At 50.7% G+C, this 16,562-nt stretch overlaps 6 protein-coding genes across 7 annotated transcripts; 2 read left to right on the top strand and 4 right to left on the bottom strand.

The window, feature by feature from the left end:
* Nucleotides 1-1,300: 1,300 nt before the first annotated feature.
* TrAtP1_011592 (uncharacterized protein) lies at nucleotides 1,301-4,585 on the bottom strand. Its single transcript, XM_014084711.2, has 3 exons — nucleotides 3,896-4,585; nucleotides 3,067-3,809; nucleotides 1,301-2,982 (listed from the first exon to the last, which is right to left on the bottom strand). The coding sequence occupies exons 1-3, from the start codon at nucleotides 4,367-4,369 to the stop codon at nucleotides 2,871-2,873; spliced, it is 1,329 nt and encodes a 442-aa protein (XP_013940186.2). The 5' UTR covers nucleotides 4,370-4,585; the 3' UTR covers nucleotides 1,301-2,870.
* TrAtP1_011591 (uncharacterized protein) lies at nucleotides 4,586-7,046 on the bottom strand. Of its 2 annotated transcripts, XM_014084710.2 has the most exons (3): nucleotides 6,759-7,046; nucleotides 5,283-6,627; nucleotides 4,586-5,223 (listed from the first exon to the last, which is right to left on the bottom strand). In XM_014084710.2, exons 1-3 carry the CDS (start codon nucleotides 6,766-6,768, stop codon nucleotides 5,148-5,150), a joined length of 1,431 nt encoding a protein of 476 aa, XP_013940185.1. In that variant the 5' UTR covers nucleotides 6,769-7,046; the 3' UTR covers nucleotides 4,586-5,147. The 2 variants fall into 2 exon arrangements, with proteins under 2 accessions (XP_013940185.1, XP_065971272.1); XM_066115174.1 differs by having other exon boundaries at nucleotides 5,283-7,046.
* On the top strand, nucleotides 7,047-9,888 carry TrAtP1_011590 (uncharacterized protein). Its single transcript, XM_014084709.2, has 2 exons — nucleotides 7,047-7,421; nucleotides 7,484-9,888. Exons 1-2 carry the CDS (start codon nucleotides 7,305-7,307, stop codon nucleotides 8,777-8,779), a joined length of 1,413 nt encoding a protein of 470 aa, XP_013940184.2. The 5' UTR covers nucleotides 7,047-7,304; the 3' UTR covers nucleotides 8,780-9,888.
* Nucleotides 9,483-9,659, bottom strand: TrAtP1_011589 (uncharacterized protein; the record flags this gene model as incomplete). Its single annotated transcript, XM_066115173.1, has 1 exon — nucleotides 9,483-9,659. The coding sequence occupies one exon, from the start codon at nucleotides 9,657-9,659 to the stop codon at nucleotides 9,483-9,485; it is 177 nt and encodes a 58-aa protein (XP_065971271.1).
* A 267-nt stretch (nucleotides 9,889-10,155) lies between the features above and the next one.
* Nucleotides 10,156-10,454, top strand: TrAtP1_011588 (uncharacterized protein; the record flags this gene model as incomplete). The annotated part of the gene is made up of 2 exons (XM_066115172.1): nucleotides 10,156-10,271; nucleotides 10,409-10,454. The coding sequence occupies 2 exons, from the start codon at nucleotides 10,156-10,158 to the stop codon at nucleotides 10,452-10,454; spliced, it is 162 nt and encodes a 53-aa protein (XP_065971270.1).
* Nucleotides 10,455-11,352: 898 nt separating this feature from the next.
* On the bottom strand, nucleotides 11,353-15,879 carry TrAtP1_011587 (uncharacterized protein). The gene is made up of 4 exons (XM_014084706.2): nucleotides 15,479-15,879; nucleotides 12,387-15,414; nucleotides 11,969-12,307; nucleotides 11,353-11,906 (listed from the first exon to the last, which is right to left on the bottom strand). The coding sequence occupies exons 1-4, from the start codon at nucleotides 15,715-15,717 to the stop codon at nucleotides 11,442-11,444; spliced, it is 4,071 nt and encodes a 1,356-aa protein (XP_013940181.1). The 5' UTR covers nucleotides 15,718-15,879; the 3' UTR covers nucleotides 11,353-11,441.
* Between the last annotated feature and the right edge of the window lie 683 nt (nucleotides 15,880-16,562).

Raw genomic sequence — 16,562 nt, 5'->3', positions numbered from 1 at the left:
CAAGACGAACGAGGAAACAGCATGCTGAGTCTTGGATATTCGAGCGAGGCATCAATCGAGGCCTTCATTTGTCAACAGCATAGCGGCTGTTGATAGGTATCTATATCTCTCCTTGCTGCCAGCTCACAGGTCTCTTGTCGAGTCGATATGACGATCAGCCTCGGGAGGCAATTCGATGAGAACTGCGCAGGAAGAGTCACACGGCAGCAGGTGCATTAGTGCAGATGCATTCGCCCACACCTTCACATGATGGTTTGTCGGGCAATAAGTGGTTACAGCTGGCGGTTGGTTTAGTGCCACATGGACGAACATGCCCTCAACTCTCATATGGCAGCGCCGTTACGAGAAGACATTGATGCTAGGTAGGTTGGCTCGGGGGGCACTGGTACCAGCGTGGACTGTTCTCCCGCCAAAGCTCACGCAGGGTTGTCCCCCCGTATGCTGTGCGCTCAGACGATAACGCCGTTACATACCAGTAGCAGTACAGCGAAAGGGCTCACCGCCGGGACAGGTGAAGCTCTCGTGGGAACTGGGTCACAAAGGCCGAGTGCTGTCTCTGGGCTCTGGTCTCGCGTGTAATACGCATGATTGATAATGCAGAGATTCAAAGTATTGCTCGGTAACTCGCATCCGCCGTCCGTGCTTGGACCGCCGCCACTAGCCCCAGAAGCTTAAAAAGGGCTGCAAAAGTACTTCACAGGTACCTGATATCATACATCACCTATCAGATGTTCGCGGCGCTCCATCTCCAACTGTGACCAATCTCGCAGGCCGATCATCACCTGCATCTGCGCTGCTGCATCTCCCGCATTCCCAGTCATCGATCGTCTTCTCATAGCGTCGACTCACTCACTCAGCCATTGAGTCACCAGATTCTACGCGATGCGCTTGGCTCGACAAACGTTCCAATTCCTTCTCTACCCCGGTTCCTGTTATTCCAGAGCGCTAATACCCTCCCTGTTCTCTACATCCAATGTCAATGCATGCTGTCTTGGTCAGTCCGTCAGATGGATGCGAGCACTGGTATTCCGCTATACAGTTATTGGCCGTGCTGCATACCTACCGCTTAATAGCCGCCCTTGCCTTTTCAATTCGAACATCATTGTTAGCATTTCAGCATCTCTTCATCTTTCTTCCTCCTTCAATTCATACTCTCTTTTCACTAGCGCTAACAAAGAGCCAGTCCACTTCTTCCAACTCCACCTTCCCCTTAAGTCTGCTTGTCTGTCTGCCAGCACGCGCCTCCATCTCCTCTCGCTGCTTACCGTCGTGACTCACCGCTATGGCAGCGCCTCATCCAGCCTTCTTATTCCGCCATGCCTAGGTACTACTAGTGACTTGTAGCAAGGATAGATTCTTCTGTGAGTGTGTGGCTGCGGAAAAGAAGATGGTGTCTTGATCCTACAGGATGCAGCAAGCAATCCCGAAAGCGCCAATTTTTACCTTGTAACTGCTAGTAGGTACTGCAGCTCTGTGATTTCTACCATCAAGAACACCACGGCTCGTCTCGACCAATTCGCCATGCAAAAGGGCAGCCACAAGCTCCATGCAGCCATGCGCATTGATCCCTGCATAGCACCCCGGCACGCACGCCACTCTCCACATGGCCTCGGTTTGCTCGAGGTCCAAGCTCCGCGAAGGGTTCATCCGAACTTGGAGCTTTGTTTCATCATCCTCTTTCTATCATTCATCAGCTTGGATTCTGCTTAGCATCATTTGATTTAGAAACAATAGCCTTTTCGGCTATCTCGACAGCGGGAAGATTGCGTCGGCACAAATGATCAGCTGTCACACGCACAGCTCAGATAGGAAAGCAGCACGCATCGCGATGCAGGGATTACATGCAGCCGCTTCCCGTATGGCAAGCAGTAAGTATTGGTATCACTACGTCTGATGGGTCAAGTAATGTCTCAGAACAATTTCGGTTTCGCCGCCATCTTTTTCCAACGTGCCTTGCATGCAGCGTCGAGATGATTATTACCTATGAATCGCCATCATGCAAAAGTAGGTGTTCTGACGGGCAATAGCTGCGGTAATCATCTCGAAATATTGACCCCGGGCAAGTTCCCCGCAAATGCCTCTAATCCTACGATATGTGTGTCATGAGACTTTGTGATAACGGCGCCTAATCGCATTGAGTAAACGCCTGCGATGGTTGTTCCATTGAGACACCGATGCAGATACTGCCTGTCAGATCTCAGCAGCCTCAGATGATGCGCACGTAGGTTACCGGGTAGATTGACGAGAAATAACGGTAACATGAGACCAAGTGTTGCCCGCGCTCACTTGCTGGCTGTCTTTGTATATAGTACCTAGTATCATATCAGAGTACAGAGTACAGGTGAGTAACAGGCATGTAAGGACATGAAAAAAATCTCTTGACTACGCCGAGAGCTCACCGTCTTCCTAACTACAATTCTGACGCTGACAAATACGACCCATCAATTGATATGCTCACCCTAGATTGAAGTTACTCATACCGACTATTCGTCGTATACGCGACAGCTATTCTCATATGCAGGGTAGGACGACTGGATCAATTTACAAAGGGGAAAGTTATCTAGCACCCTAATTTTGTTGTCTAGCATTCTGGATAGCATCTATACGGGCATGTAAGGCTATTGGGTGCTACTGCTACTGCTACTGCTGTTGTTTTTAAAGGTGTTTGGCAGTTGTGTATTTTGATATGTGAATTGGCTACCTTGTTAAGCTACAGCCGAGGTGTTGGATAACTTTTACAGCTGATAAACAATCTCTCAAACCGGTGGTGACTTGTACCATGAAATATTCTGAACTTCATTTATAAATGCTGCCTGCTTTCAAAGCCGAATAGCTGTCACAAACACTAGGTATCTCCAACACGCAAAGCTCTACCCATCCGCAGTGGTAAAATCCTTCATCGACGACGCTTCTTCCACAGGATGCTTGTTCAAACTTTCATAAAGCTGCAAGTAGCTACCAATCAAGAAAGCCCAGGAACCCCTTTTAAAAACAAGCAACAGCCAGTGAATCAGCAAATGAATTCCAAAGACGAAGGGGGGTTCGATTTTAAAGGACAAGTCTTACCAGAACGTAGCCAACCCGGCCTCATACTGTGCCCCCGAGTTATTATACGCCATCCCCAGCGCGCCACTGAGCGTAAATCCAAACGCTCCCACGAGATTCCAAAAGGCAATATGCCACCCCAAAAGTTGCGGCGCGGGCTTCCACCATTTCTGCTGCGTTTCCAACATGTACAGTGAGCTGCTGACAATGAAGCCGCTGCCGCCAACGACCTGGGGGATCCAGTACGCAGCATTGAGCCGCCACTGCGGCGTGAGGTGGTTCTGTATGCCCGGCAGCGCGGTAAAGCCAGAGACGCCAAAGACAGTGGCGCCAAAGAGCTGTGCACACCCAGCAAGGAAGCCCAGTTCATGAAGACAATGCGTGCGCAGTTCATGCCAGGACGGGAACCACTGCCATTGCTTCTTGTCATCTGCACTGCTGGAATCCGGACGAGCTTCGGCCAAGGTGGCTGACGAGGCTTTCCCAACAAGGTTGCGCCTATTCTGGTGATGATGGTGGCAATGTCTGTGGGCCGCAACCACTTGCAGCTTCGGCCTACCATTCTTCTCACCATCGACCAATTGCTCAACGGCCCAGCCAAAGCAGCCTGCACTATTCGCGTTTATGGCCTCGAAGATGAGCAAGATGGAACCGAGCTCGAAAAAGACTATCGCGCCGATAAAGGCCGTTATACCGCCGCCATCGGTGATTTCGCCGTCAAACTCGGTAGAGGGGGCTGCCACGGGAAGCCACACGAAGAAGGCCTGTTTAACTGCATCATTAGATCATCATTTTGGCCCGCGCTCAATGCTTTTTTTTTTTTTTTAATATTACAGCAAGTGGAACATACGTTTATGACCCAGACCACGCTTCCCCACGTAAAGATAAAGGCCACCAGCCACGAAATATCCCAGAATGGATAATATATAAACGTCTTGATGATGGTTTTCATAACCTCCTTGGGATGCGACGATCGCCTCGGCGTCACGAATGGCGCATCCTCTCCAGCACGCGCTTGCTGGACAAGGAGAGGATGTCTGCCCTTTCGATTGTCTCGCGACCGCCACAAGAACCTGATATTCCTAGCGGGGACGTTGGATTCCGCGACTTGTTTCGGCGGTTCGTGTCTGGCTTCCGCGTCGTCGCCGCTCTCTTGCGGCGTCGCTGCTTTGTTAGACGTCGAGCCAGCGCATAATTTCGAGTGATCAAAGTGGGCGCGTGTCGGATTGAGACATCGAAATGGCCCTTCGGCGTGCTGCAGCGTCAATCGATCGTCATTGCGGAATGGCTCTCGCGTGAAGAAGTGCCTGTTCCTGGCTGGCATTTTCTGTTGTGTCTCCGGCGGCGGGCTGCTTGTCACCGACTCTATTGGAGCGTCTGCTGTAGCACTTGGTTCTGGTCGCCGGGTTTCAGAGGCGGTCTGCAGGGTATTATAAACAGTCCATTGGAGAGCACGGATACGCCGCAAATGTCAATTGAGACTATGAGAGCAACAAAAGCCGTAGGCCCTGGCCGATGACGACAGGCTCTTTTCAACATGGCGAGCCTGTTTGTAGCATGATGGCGGATTAAACAAGTTTAGCGGGTTTTAGCCCCAGCTGCCGAGTGCCGTTTCCATGTTAGCGCTCTATCAACACGGGTATTTCTCCGTATAAAGCTATAAAGCAACAAACGCCCCGAGCTTTCCCCGCCAATACCCCAAAGCTGTAGAAAACCGGGCACAGGCTCCCGTCTCCATCAAGTCTGTGTTGCTCTCATAATTAAAGGTAATTTGCAAAAGTCTTAAGGATAGAGAAAGATAGTATTACTAGCTATCCATCCTACTTGAACTGCCGATCGCTAATTGTGGCGCCGTACTCGTACACTCTTGTCAACATCCGATCTGAATCTCAGCTTAGGCTATCAACCTCCAGTCGCTATTAAGAAAAAATCGTACATTCCGTTTTATATTTTGTGTCATACTCCTTAGCCCCTATAAATGATATTCCCTTATTGGTACATAACTAATATTCCCATGCAATCAAGTATAACCCTCGATAACGGAGATAAAGTGTTTTTATTAGAGAATCAAACCTTCCTCTTGCTCTCTCACACAGGTTCTATCAACCCATGATCATGCCCTTCATACCGGCAAGATCACCCTCCTTGGCCGCAATCTCAAAGTAGCCGTAGATGATACTACAATAATGTTAGCTAACCATTTTTTTAATTAACTTCCTGGAAAGAAAGAAACTTACGTAACAGCGAGAAGGGTACCAGTTCCAGAGCCAAGAGCGCCCATGAGGTCGCTCAAAACGGAGAGAGCACCAATGCAGGCACCGCCAAAGGCAGCAGCAGTAGGAATGATGCGCTTGAGCTCCTTGTACATGCTCTGGTCACGGTGTCCAGCCATCACAAGGCCCTGGTCCTTGAGCTGCTTGGCAACATCACGGGGGCTGGAGCCGGAGACCTCAATCCAAGTCTTGGAGAAAAGGGCACAAGCTCCGAGCATGTAGACAATGTAGACGGCGGTGTGGATAGGGTCGAGAAGAGCCTCCTTGAAGTTGAGAGGAGGAGACATGTAGTAGACGAGACCGGAGACGGCGTGGAGTTGAGAAGTACCGTCCTTGGCTTCCCAGACACCGAAGAGGCGGACCAGCAGGTTCTCAGAGAAGCGAGAGAAGAGCATCTGGCTGATCAGGAAGACGTTGGAAGAGAGAGCGGACTGCAGCATGATGGGCATGTTGGAGGTGTAGAACAGACGGACGGGGTATGAGCCGCGGGCACCACGTTGGCGGTTGGACTTGACGGGGATCTCAACTCGGAAGCCCTGGAGGTAGATGATGGCAACAAAGACCAGAATGGTGGCCAACAGGTTCATGATGTTGGGGAGGTTCTGTCTGTAGAAAGCCTCCTGGAGAGCACGCTGCTTGTTGGGCCAGGTCATCAAGAGGTGGAAGAGAGCGATAACAGCACCCTCAAACTCGGGGCCACGGCCAGTGTTGATGGTGGTAGGAGAGAAAGCCTTCCACATGATGGACTCGCAAATGTTGGTGGCAATGAACAGAGAGATACCGCTGCCAAGACCGTAGCCCTTTTGCAGGAGCTCGTCGAGCAGGATAACAATCATGCCGGCGACAACCAACTGGAGGATCAGCAGGAAAACAATGCCGGCACCGAGGTCGGAGGGGGTTCCGTAGAGGCCGGTGAAGACGTAGACAGTAGCGGTACCGGCAGACAGGATGAAGGCAAAGAGCTTCTGGGCAGTCTGGTAGAGCTCGCGATCCGACTTGAGGTCGAGGTTGACGTCAATGAGGTGGGTGCCCGCAAGGAGCTGGAAAACCATGCCAGAGGAGATGATGGGGGTGATGCCCAGCTCCATCAGAGTACCTCGATTACTCGCCATGACCATTCGCAGCCAGTATAGGGGATCCGAGTTGTCGGAGGAGACAATGCCGTACAGCGGCATCTGGCTCATGACCAAGAAGATGAGGAGCGTCAAGGCCGTCCACATCAACTTCTGGTTGAAGGGAATCTTGGTTTCCGGCTGCTGAACCTCGGGGAGGAACGGCACGAACGGCTTGACCAGGTCGAGAAAACGTACTGCAGAGGCATTGCCCGTGTTAGCGGCGTGCCATTGACAATCAATTGCGCGTTTCTGGCGGATCGTGTGTGCGCGCGCGACGCAAGCTGGCCGGAAGCTTGGCGGGGGGAGAGATGAAGATGCAACTCACGAGAACTCATGGCGGCGACTGGAGGGGGGAGCCCGAGAAGGAAAAAACTAATTCATCCAATGAAAGAAACAAGGAAGAAAAAGTTCGAGCTGGGATGAGCTCGGGGGGGAGAAGGAAGGTTAATCAATGGGAGAGAGAGTGATGAAGGGAGCTGGAGAGAAGGTTGCGATCTGGCTTCAAGCCGAAATGTTGATGTGGCCCGAAACGATGGGGTTGCACGTGACCGGCCGATGGCGAGAAGAAAGCTGGCCTCGACCGCCGCCAGGGGTCTGCGGAGCCAACCAGTTCGAGCCACTCCAGCGCGCGAGATTCGCTGGATCAACGAGCCTGAAGTGGGGTGGATGACTGTTGCGTTTCGAATTTGTTCTACTGTTTTATTTTTCTGGTGCTGCCTGTGTCAATTTAACGGCTGCCGTGCTGCTGGAAGAGGAAGCTTCTCTGGAGTTGCGCCTGAAAAGACACATTGCAGGATCCTCTCGGCCACTGCTTACGACCGGCCGGCGCCTTTTTTGGTGGGCGTGGGACCCTGATTCGGTCTGTTGTCGAATGCTTGGTCGCCAGGGTTTCACGCTGCGGCGCCATGTATCTATGATGGCCACCCATACAGCCCCAGCTGAACCGTTGCTGGTTGTCTTGGGCTCTACAGGCACGGGCAAATCAGAGGTAGGCGTCTCCGGTCTCACTACGGCGTGCGCATGATTCACTTTTCTGATGACTTTACACAGCTAGCCGTAGAATTAGCAACTCGATTCAAAGGCGAAATCATCAATTCTGATGCTATGCAGCTCTATGATGGCCTGCCCATTATAACAAACAAAATCAGCGTCGAGGAGCGGTGCGGTATCCCGCATCATCTTTTGGGCCATATTCCGCTTGACCATGCTCCGTGGGATGTAGAAGACTACAAGTCAGAAGCCGCCAAAATCATTCGTGAAATCCGCAGCCGGGGAAATCTGCCCATCCTTGTTGGAGGGACTCAATATTACGTTGACCCGCTTCTCTTTAAAGACGTTATCCTTGACGATGTTGAAATCGACCCTTCCTCATCATACCCGATCCTGGAGGAGCCTACGGATGTATTGCTCGAAGAGCTAAAGAAGGTCGATCCGATAATGGCGGAGAGATGGCATCCGAATGATAGGCGCAAGATCCAGCGATCACTGGAAATTTATCTGCATACGGGCAGACCTGCATCCGAGTTGTATGCGGAACAAGAGAAGCGCAAAGCTGCGGCAGCTCAAGAACCAGAGACCAATCAACCTTGGGAGAAGTTGCTGTTCTGGGTCTACTCGGAACGTGAAACTCTTGTTGAACGATTGGACAGTCGAGTAGACAAGATGCTCGACGCTGGGCTACTGGACGAGGTTCAAGAGCTTTTCGACATGAAAAAGAAGAAGACGGCCGAAGGTCAGATTCTAAACATGACAAAGGGTATATGGCAATCCATTGGCTACAAGCAGTTTGAGCCATACATGTCTGCAAAGGAAGAGGGAAAGGATCTAGCCGATCTTGCAAAACTCAAGTCCAACGCAATGGAAGATATGAAGGCGGCGACACGCCGATATGCTAACTCTCAGACTCGGTGGATCAGGCTGAAGCAGATCCCACGCCTCAAGGAGCAAGTCCCCAAGGCCTTTGAAAGCTTGTACTTGGTTGACAGTACCGATGTCTCTCAGTTCAAGACCAAAGTCGTAGAACCTGCTGCTGAGATCACTGCAAAGTTCCTCTCTGGGGAGCCTCAACCACGTCACACCGAGCTATCAGAGTTGGCTCGCGAGGTGCTCACGCGAGTGAGTGAGCCCCCGCCAAAAGCAATTCCTTGTAAAAGGACGTGCGAGATATGCCAAACAGTCTGCTTGACAGAGCAGGCTTGGAATAGGCACATTAAGAGCGCTGGTCACAAGCGAGTTATGAAAAAGAAGAAGAGGCTTGCGCTTGTACCAGTAGACGACACCTTGGATACCCCCTCGGATGCTGAAGCATCCTCAGATCCCGACGTGACCTCGATATTTGCCGCTTGATACGTCGCAGTTTTGATACACCAATGGGACAAGCCAGTGGTATCACGCATATTTTGGGGTTGCATTCGGATAATCCGTACCCAACTCTCGCCCCTCCATGAAAGATGATTACTTCTTCGTCTACCCACATTCAAGCCCTGGTGGCGTGGGTAAGGTGAATTTTAAACCTATTGCTTCACGATGGTATTGAGAGATATCAGCCATCTAAAAAGAAAATGACAAACACATACTATATTTCAATCTGACTGATACCATTGCCCATCTGGACATTGTATAATAATATATTCAAATGATATACTCAATGCTGTTGCTCCTTCCAAACTCATGATTTCTTTGTTCATTCAAACATATTCCAAGGCCGTCAAAACGACAGAACAAAAACGCAACCGTGATTCAACCAGAGGCATGATAATGCAAACCAATTGTCCTCCAACTTCCAAAACATGCGCCATGAAACTCCCAGCCAATATAAAGGAAACAAAAGGCAAAAAAGAGTGTAAGAAAAGAATGAGTGATTCCATAGAGGCGACTCTGATTGTTATCGCCATGTCAGTGTACTACATAGGTACTAGACCAAGGACCTCAGCCTTGGTCGTTCAGTGCAAAACGGCCAACCAGTTGATCGTCGACGAATATCAAATAAAAAGATGGACGTTAAGAATCATGCGAAAAGCGCCTCACGCAAGGCGAGGCGTAATTCTTCTCAAGACATGTGCTTCTCAATCGTAGGCGCCTTGACGCCAGGTCCGCCGCGCGAGACCCAAGTCCGAGCCTCACGCACGACGCCCCGGAAGAATGTGTAGATGGTGCTGGGCTCGCCATCGACGCCGCGAGGGGCGTTGTCGCCATAAGGGTCGAGGTAGATGCTTCGTCGAGCCATTATTTCTCTTTTTTGCTTTTGTCTTGTTCTTGTATAGCGCCGTCTGTGAGAAAGGGTGGATGGTGTAAGTTGCAAAAAAAAACGTCGACTCTTTTTATCTTGCTTGGCGCAACAGGGTATGTGTTGTGTCTACGTGGTTTATGTGTACAACTGCTGATTGCATGTGGAAACAGGAACAATGAAAGAACAATCAATTCCACAGAGCGGCCACGCTCATTCTTTATACTCCTCACCCAAGCCCCGGTGCAGCCGCCACTCGCTAAACAGACCTGCTCACGCGGGGGACACCATGCGCAAGCCACAACGCCTTCGCTGCCTTGGAGAAACCCATGTTGGAGGATGCATCCTTTGAGAGTCTTTGCTATCTCGTAACAACCCACCACACGGCCCAATGGCAGGCCCCTGCAGCGCATAGACTAGTTCCTCCTCCCATGCGGTTTACCATCTATACGCTTTTCGGGTAATGTCAAGACGACCTATCATTGAAACGGCCGACATGCAAGCAAGTATAAGCCCCAAAGACGACAAGGCTCTGCCTCTCTCTCTCTTGTTTCTTTCGGTGTCTTCCCCTCACTTCGGTATCACCTGGGCACTTATAGTGCTCAACACCCGGTAAATGATCAGCCGTCGTCTTACCCATGCCCTTACTAGTCTATCTAATTGTCACGAAAAAAAAAAAAAAAAAAGGCTGAGTGAGCTGCCTGCCTGGAAAAAAAAAAATGCCTGCCTTCTCACAATCGCTGAAATAGGAAGTCCGCAATAACCGGGGAATCGTTCCCGCTGCCCGTGCGTTAAATATTGTTGTAGATACCGAGCGGCGGCAGTACCGTAAGACATTTCTCTGCCGCGTCTTATATATGCAATACGACCACCTTGCAGATTTTACCGGAGGAAATAATCCTGAAATAAGAAACTCAATTTAATTTATTAGAGTAGCATTTAAGGATTCTACGCGGCTTGTGAAGAGCCGTTTAATGATCTGCGTGTAAGATAACCCAGTTTCAGAAAGAAGAGGGAAAAAAGCATGTGGTGGTAGTAGCAACAGTCGCATTCGCGGCATTAGATCCAACTGGCTAAAGTCTCTCTCTCTCTCTCCGCATCTCGCTTACAAGTAGGACTATCATCATGTATGTATGTTAAAGTGGTTGGTACCCTGTTTAAAAATTGAGAATCTAATCCATGTCTCCTTGTAAAGGAAACCTTGTTCATAGAGAATACTGGCTTGCTATTTGTCGATATATGACTGCTCGCTCATAAAGTACGAGGAGCGAGGGAAGGCTATTTTAGCCTGCCGAGCAATCCGCCCGTCCCTAGTAGAGATAAGCTGAACCCTTGCCGTCTTGAGTAATACGCATCTATTTTGGTTGACGATACCTACCAACATCGATTCCATAGTATTCTGTACAATGTCAAAACAAGCTTGAGACACCGCTCATGCATATGGGAGAACAAGTAGGAGAAAGTGCATGTCAAGTTTGGATGGTGCATTCTGATGGCGCTTTGACCGTCGCAATCATATGGGGTAATATGTCACAGACGAGCCCGGGAACAGGGGATACCGAGGCCCTGGATCTGGTCATGACATCCCTACGAGACCTTTCTCTTTCTCTTGGGGAGAGTGCAGGGCGTGACGTATCATCCCTGGTTACACTTCGGCGGGGACACGAGTTTGCCTGTCTCTATAAAGCAGAATGCTATGGTTACATTGTATTGCTGTCTTTGCGTTCATATCGATTCATTATAGCCTTTACTATTTACTGCTGGATACTGCGCTCCCTTGGCTTAAAGAGTTCTCGTGTGAAGCTGGCTGCTTTCCTCACGAAGACCTTTAAGCTGCTTGTCAAACTCCTTGTTGGCCCATTCCCAGTAGCCTGTCCAGACACCTGCCGCCGCCGTGTTGCTAGTGGCTGCGCCAGCGTTTCCAGTCATTGCCTTCATCTTGTCACCCAGAAGAAGCGTTACTCTCAATATGCTCTTATTGGTTTCTTCTTGCTTCTCAACGTCCTGTTTGACGGCGTTGTCCTTGAGCTTAATTGATAGGACTCCACGGTAGGCCTCGGCGATCGAGTCCAGCCGTCGTGCTGTCTCATCGGGGTCGATCACGATGAGCTTGGTGACCATGAGGTTACAAAGTTGACGAATGTCGTTGTCATCCTTAAGACCAGCGATCACTCGGTCATAAAAGTCAATGTTGTTAATTCGCGTAAAAGCCGTCTCCATGAGAGCGTAGAGGGTTTCGTATGCGCTCTGAATGAAAAATAATATTAGTGTCATAAGAATTTATACCAAGGATAGAGTAGTTTACTCACCTTGCGCACTTCCAGGCCGTCGTCGACCTTGTGTTTAAATGGGCCGAGCATTACCTCCCGAATAAGCTCCTTCTTGATCACCGACTCGCTAAGAACAAAGGGCAAGAGTTCACCCAGATGGGGCAGAATGAGATCGGGCTTGTTGTGAGCGGCTGAATTCAACGTCGTCATGGCAAGCCGGCGGATTTCCATATCTGAATCTTGCAGCATGACTAGAAGCATTTCTATAAGGACGTTACGAAGCATGGCATCAAACGTCTCGTCACTCTCGGGAAGTGTGTATCTGACTGCTTGGACTGCCATGCCTCGGATTCCTGATGAATGGTCCTTCAACAGTGTCTGGGTAAAACAAGCATCAGCATATTGTGTACTTGCAGTATTTTTTACAATCTACTTCGTTCTTCTGGAAGTCACTTACCTGTAATTTGGGCATAAAAGTTGCAGGGTCCAGGGTGGCGAGGCGGCCGACGCACTCAGCGCAAATAATCTTGTTGTCAGCATTCGATGAGGCTGCTAGGAGCTGGTCCCAGATGGGAGTGGCATAACCCCGAAGATCGGCAGACTGTGATGAGATTGACTGCAAAATCTCTTTGATCGACTGGATAAGCAGATACTGCGTATTGCCCCCACTCTCCATTGTTTTGAGAATAATTGGGAGATACTCGGGAATATTTCCAGAGCCGGCCCTACCAAGGGCGATGGCAGCGGCCAGCGACACCTTGTCTGGCTCTGAATGGAATTGGTCCAAGAATAGCTGAGGCTTCAAAGGCGACTTATCCCCAAGTCTCATTCCCGACTCTCCTAGAACAGCGAGGGCAAGGCTCACACCAGCTTCATCACCACGTTCTGTACTGCCATGGAGCTCTGTGACGAAGCTGTCAAGAGAGACACCAGCTGAGGTACCACCAGTCACCAGAAGGGTTCCAATAACCTTGCCGACGACACCCGGGTCGCCCTGAACGCTTACATCCTTCAAAAGACCTTGCATAAGCGGTTCGCCGGCGCCACTCTGGCCGACGCGGCTGATCAAGTCAAGCAACTGGTCGAGGACGATGCTTGCAAAGTGAGACTTAAGCAGCTGGCAAAGCGCGCCAATCATTTCTTCATTGATAATCAGGTCTGAATGATCCTTCACCATGTTGCCAAGAATGATCAAAGTAGGGCCGAGGAGGTGTGTGTCGCTGTTCTTGACGGTGGGCAGCAGAGCAGAAACAAGTCCCTGGATAGTAGCTGGTTCTAGCTTGCCTTGAGTGGCCGGTGAGAGCACGAGGTGTTTGAGAGCCTGGACACTGGAGCCTCGCAGAGAGCGGTTGGCCTTTCGTAGCTGAGCTGAGAGCTCCAGGGCAACTTCTTGAATCCAAGTCTGCTCCAACTGGTCCGGAGAGACAGCAAATGCTGCAACATTATCCACGGCACGAACTGCGGCTAGACGTGTCGTCTCATTCTTCATCCTCTCCTGAAGAATATTCAGAGCAACCGTTCGTTTCTCGGCCGACAGGAGGCCAGATCCTTCCGCGCTAGAGGTCCTGGAAATGAGAATTCCCAGAGCATGGATAGCACGCTGTCGGACTTCTGCGTCAGCGTCATTGGCGGAGCCACGATCCACAATGACTTCGTAGAGCTTGTCCAGGTCGTCTTTGAACTTTGATCCGGCAGTGCGAGCTCGTGGAGGAGTGATTGCCTTGACAAGCTCCTCTGATGTGCGAATTGCCTCGCTCGAGATTTTGTAAAAGCGGTCATGAACGGCCGACGCGACTCCAGCAACAACCTTGCTCAGGTATGGCTGAAGCACTGAAGATGAATGTGTCTTGGCAATATCGCTTATAAGCTTCAACGAGGCGACGCGCAGGGTACTTGGAGTTGCAGATGCAGAGCCTCCTGCGGCGGCAAGGGAAGACGAGATGGAGCTGGTGCCGGTAGTCTTGACGGCATCAATGATGGGTCCGATGACTTCAGGGAAAAAGTCGACAAGGCCACCATGCTGAACAGAAACCAGGTCATCTAGCATACTAACGATAGCCTGCTTCGTTGGCACAGTTTTTCCTTTGAGCTGCTTGGTTGCGGCCTTGACGATGCTTGGCGTTAATTTGGAGAGATCTGCTCGTGGGCCTTGAGCAGGAATCTTCTCCGCGCCAGGTGACGTGATGCCAGAGCCCGCCATAAACTTTGCAGCGCTCGACCCCCCGGCACTGCTTTGCCTTCTCCTCTTACGGTTGACGGGGATCTGAGATACCATTTCAGGCTCGTACTCGTCTCGAGTGAGATCTACCGTGTGGAGACCTTCGCCTGTCTTGCGGATGAGCAGCGACAGAGCCGAGATGACCTCGAGACGGACGTTTTCCTCTCTCTCCTCAATACGCTTCACAAGATGCGGGGCAGCTTGGTTATACAGGACACCATTGTCCAAAAGATCGCCGCTGCCACGGGTGGAAATGAGTGTGTATATGGCTTTCGCGGCACATCGACGGACTTTCCAGCTTGCGTCATCATCATCATCCTCAAAGCCATCGTCGTCCTCGAACTCGTCATCTTGATCCTCCTCTTCCTCCTCATCGACATCCATGTCTTCGTCGTCATCCAGAGCATAATTGGGATCATACTTTAGATATCGTAAGCAGGAGGTAAGGGCATCGTCTGTGAAAGGCCGCATCTCCTGAGGGCAAGAAGCCAAGAATGCCTCTAGCGCGACTAAAGCAGTCTCTCGAATTTCGTTGAATTCTGGTCCTAGATCGTCACCATCGCTAATCTTTTCCGTGTGCGCTTCGAGTTCCGCTTCAGACAGGGCGGCAAGAATAAAAGGCGTTGTCTTTTGGAGGTGCACGCCGAACCGAGGAGGAATTGACCGGGCCATGCTACCCATTATTGAAATATAGAGACGGCGGGTGACTGGAGAGACACTGGCATTGGATAGATCAGTGGTGATCCGATTGATAACATCTGCCAGATGAGCATCGGATAGGTAGACGGCAAGCATAGATATAGCAACCACCGCCCTCTTCTTCACCACAGAAGAAGCCTTGTCCCCTTGCAGTAGTTGCAAGACGACCTCTTGCATCGCCTCCACCTCGACTTGCTGTAGTAAGGGACCAAAACATCGCACAACTTCCACTAGCACATCAACGGCTTCAGCGTTGACTCCATTTTCGTCCTGCAGTAGTCCGGTCGGGACAGCAGGCAAATTGACTCTTGGTGCTTGTGGAACTCGCGTCAGAGGACCAGGTCCAATGAGTCTGGGAATTAACACACGGCTGATGGCATTGTATGCCTCTTGGATACTAGAAGTGCTCGGAATGCCTGGGATAGGCCGAGGGAGTGCGGTGATAACGGCTCGCAGGGCCAACGCTGGCACAGCGGTATCAACAGAGTTCTTGAGCTTCAACGACGAGAGCTTGTCGATCATGGGAGCAATAATGGGAGTCGGGACTTTGCCCACAAGCGGCCCGAGACTACATTTGACGAGGCGTTAGTAAATCTAGCATGACAAGACGCAGGCTAGAATGCCAAACAGACCACTTAATCGCCAGGTTTTGCACCTCTCCATTCTGATCATCCAACGTCTTGATGATGCCATCGACCGTTCTAGCGGCAATGTTGTAGTCGTGCTGAAGGAAGTCTTCTCTCGCAGTCGTGAGCAGCTGGAGCAAGTCGTTGAGGGACATGAAACGAAAGTCGGGATCGGCATCGCCTAGCTTCTGGACATGGCCTATGACGGCCTGGGGCGTGGCGGCAGAGGCGGCGATGGTGGCCATGGTGAGCTGGTGGAGGCTGCTCCTCGCTGTCTGTAGAAGATGGAGCGGTGCCAATTAGTGCATCTACCAGCAGCTTGGAGGCGTTTGATGCTGAAGCCGAGGCGAGAGCTTCTCACGAGATGGAAGCCGTTCTGGTGGAGTGAGGCAGCAGTGCGAGTGGCATCGAGGTTCGAGGTCCGAGTTGGAGGCTCGAGTTAGGCTGCCTTAGTAGTGGGGTCGAGCTCCAGGCAGGCGGGGTGGCAGCTCGTGGAGGAAAAAGGCCCTCCATGGCAAACGTCACAGGCGTTGCCCCACCAGAGCTGCACGTTTGTAATGTGACAGCGCAATCTCTACCTATAGAAGGCTGTCGCGCACAAAGAATGAATAGTATCGCTCTATACTATCATGTTCAAACATAGATCATGATTTATTAAGGGAGCCATTCTCCAGCACCCCAGTTTTGTTATCCAACACCCCAAAAATAAAGAGTGAAATTATCTAGCACCCCGATTATGTTGTTTAGCACTCTAGCTGTAGCTTAGGCTGCTACTACTGCTGCTACTGCTACTACTGCTGCTACTGCTGCTATTGCTGCTACTGCTGCTACTGCTGCTACTGCTGCTACTGCTACTACTGCTACTACTCCTGCCATTTTAACAAGTATTTGGCAGCTGTATATTTAATATATAGAGTGGGTGCCCTATTATGCTACAGTTGGGGTGTTGGATAATAAAATCAGGGTGCTGGATACTTCTCCCTTTATTAACCAACTAGACTTGCTTAAAGCTATAGTGCAGCAGTCAAGGCATGTAGTACGTTCGGAATGTTGTGGAAGAAATGTAACAGGATGAAAATGAAGGCAGGAA

Source organism: Trichoderma atroviride, chromosome 6, assembly GCF_020647795.1.
Source record: "Trichoderma atroviride chromosome 6, complete sequence".
Lineage (NCBI taxonomy): Eukaryota > Fungi > Ascomycota > Sordariomycetes > Hypocreales > Hypocreaceae > Trichoderma > Trichoderma atroviride.
This window is presented reverse-complemented; position numbering and strand designations above follow the sequence as displayed.